The sequence below is a fragment of the Lathyrus oleraceus genome, chromosome 1, assembly GCF_024323335.1.
Source record: "Lathyrus oleraceus cultivar Zhongwan6 chromosome 1, CAAS_Psat_ZW6_1.0, whole genome shotgun sequence".
NCBI lineage: Eukaryota > Viridiplantae > Streptophyta > Magnoliopsida > Fabales > Fabaceae > Lathyrus > Lathyrus oleraceus.
The window spans coordinates 394,671,733-394,673,725 of NC_066579.1; the positions used below are offsets into that span (position 1 = coordinate 394,671,733).

The 1,993-nt window shown below is 41.3% G+C and overlaps 1 protein-coding gene across 1 annotated transcript; it reads left to right on the forward strand.

Annotated features, from left to right (window-relative positions):
* Positions 1-840: 840 nt before the first annotated feature.
* On the forward strand, positions 841-1,926 carry LOC127110197 (uncharacterized). The gene has a single exon (XM_051046080.1). It carries the CDS (start codon positions 841-843, stop codon positions 1,924-1,926), a length of 1,086 nt encoding a protein of 361 aa, XP_050902037.1.
* Positions 1,927-1,993: the final 67 nt, after the last annotated feature.

The window sequence follows — 1,993 nt, forward strand, 5'->3', positions numbered from 1 at the left end:
GATCGTGTAGTATTGAACCGAAGGGTCTACACCCTGTTAGAACAATACGAGGATCCCACTTAGAGTAGACTGATTCAGAACTTTCATTTCAATGTGGCTAGCCCATTATTGCGATAAAAGTTAGAACTTGGTCCATGACTCTAAGTTCTTATCATGAAAATGGATAACCTTAGGAGCAATCCTTGATGTATGGGGTAAAAGACATAGAACCGCTGTTAAGTTGAACCTTGTGATATATTTAAAACCTGGATCCCTGTCATTGCATAAACATCATATTGCATTCATTATGAGCATGAAAAAATCATTTACACACTTTTTATTTTCAGGGAATTTCAAAAAATTAGTTAATTAAGCATTCAAGAACAAATGGAGTCAGGAAAGAGAAAAACATTCCAAATCAAAGCCAAGGTACCGTGTGTGAAGGGGTTCATTGCATTCAGAGATGGGTTGACTAATATCTGTCGAGACGCATTCACACTCAAATATGGGAAGATTCTACACTTGTTGTCTGTACCAGTACAGAAGGATGCTATTACCGCACTAGCCCAGTTTTATGATCCACCACTCAGAAGTTTCCTCTTTAGAGATTTCCAATTGGCCCCAACTTTGGAAGAATTCGAAAGAATATTGGACTCTCCTAAGTAGAAGAAGGGACCATACAAGGGGTTAGGTCAAATCCCTAAACCCGAAGAGTTGGCAGAAGTATTAGGCATCCCAGTCGAAGATCTAACCCCTAACATCAAAATTTGGGGGAAGGTACAAGGAATTCCACAAGAGTACCTGGAGAAAATTGCTCAAAGCTTTGCTAAAGCCCAGAAGTGGGAAGCCCATGATACTATTATGGCTTTACTTATTTTTGGATTGGTGTTATTTCCTAATATGGAGAAGTTAATTGATGCAGCAGCTATTAGCATGTTTTGGGCCGTCAAGGTTAAGAATGAAGATCCAGTGTCCGCACTCCTAGCAGATGTTTATCACACCTTGCACTTACGCTTTGAGAAGAAGGGAGGACTGATGTTATGTTGCATACCACTCCTTTACCAATGGTTTGTCTCTCATGTGTTCAAAGAGGTTGATACAATTGAAAAGATGGGTGGATATGAGTGGTCTCAAAAGCTAGTAGGACTCACTGAAAATACCATTATTTGGTATCCTCATGGTTTGAATGTGGAAGATACAATTACTAGTTATGGAGAATTTCCGAATGTACCATTAATAGTGTCAAAAGGGTGCATTAACTACAACCCTATTTTAGCAGTGAGGCAGTTGGGTTATCCTATCACATACAAGCCGGATGACCAGTTGTTAGAAGGTTTTGTGTTCCATGATATGGATGATCTTGTTATGTTGATAAGGGTTATCCGAGACTGGGAAAAAGTTCGCTTCAGAGGACAAGACAAAGGAAAGGGTGTCATAGGGTATAAAGAACCCTATTATCAATGGGTCACCAGAAGAAGTCAAGAGATCAAGCTGACATTCATCCTCGATCCTCCAACGCAACCTCCACCACCAGAACCCATCCCTGTCTCCATGGAAGAAGTGGAAGCGTTGAGAGCTACTATAGCAAGACTTGGACGAGAAAATGAAGAGCTACAGACCAGCTTCCAACAAGTTTCAAATGAAAGAAATGAAATAAAGTGGGAACTAGAGAGGAAGAAGGCTCAGCTAGAAGCGACTGAGGAAAAGGTCGACAAGGAAGAACGCAAGAGAAAGAAAGTGAAAGTAGGCATGGAACAAGCTGACCACTGCCTAGAAACCATTAAAGAGCAGTTGAGACAAGTTGAGAAAGAGTGCCAAAAGAATAAGCGATGGTGGCTACGAGCTACAGAAGAGAAAAAAGAAGTTAGAGAGATATTGGAGGCTAAGATACACGATCTCACTATCTCCCTCCACAATGATGAGACCCAAGCCGAGCACGAGCGCTGACTTAAGGAAAGAGCCCTTGAAGCTTCTCGAGTCACACCTACGACTTGGGCCGAGAAATGTCAAGAAG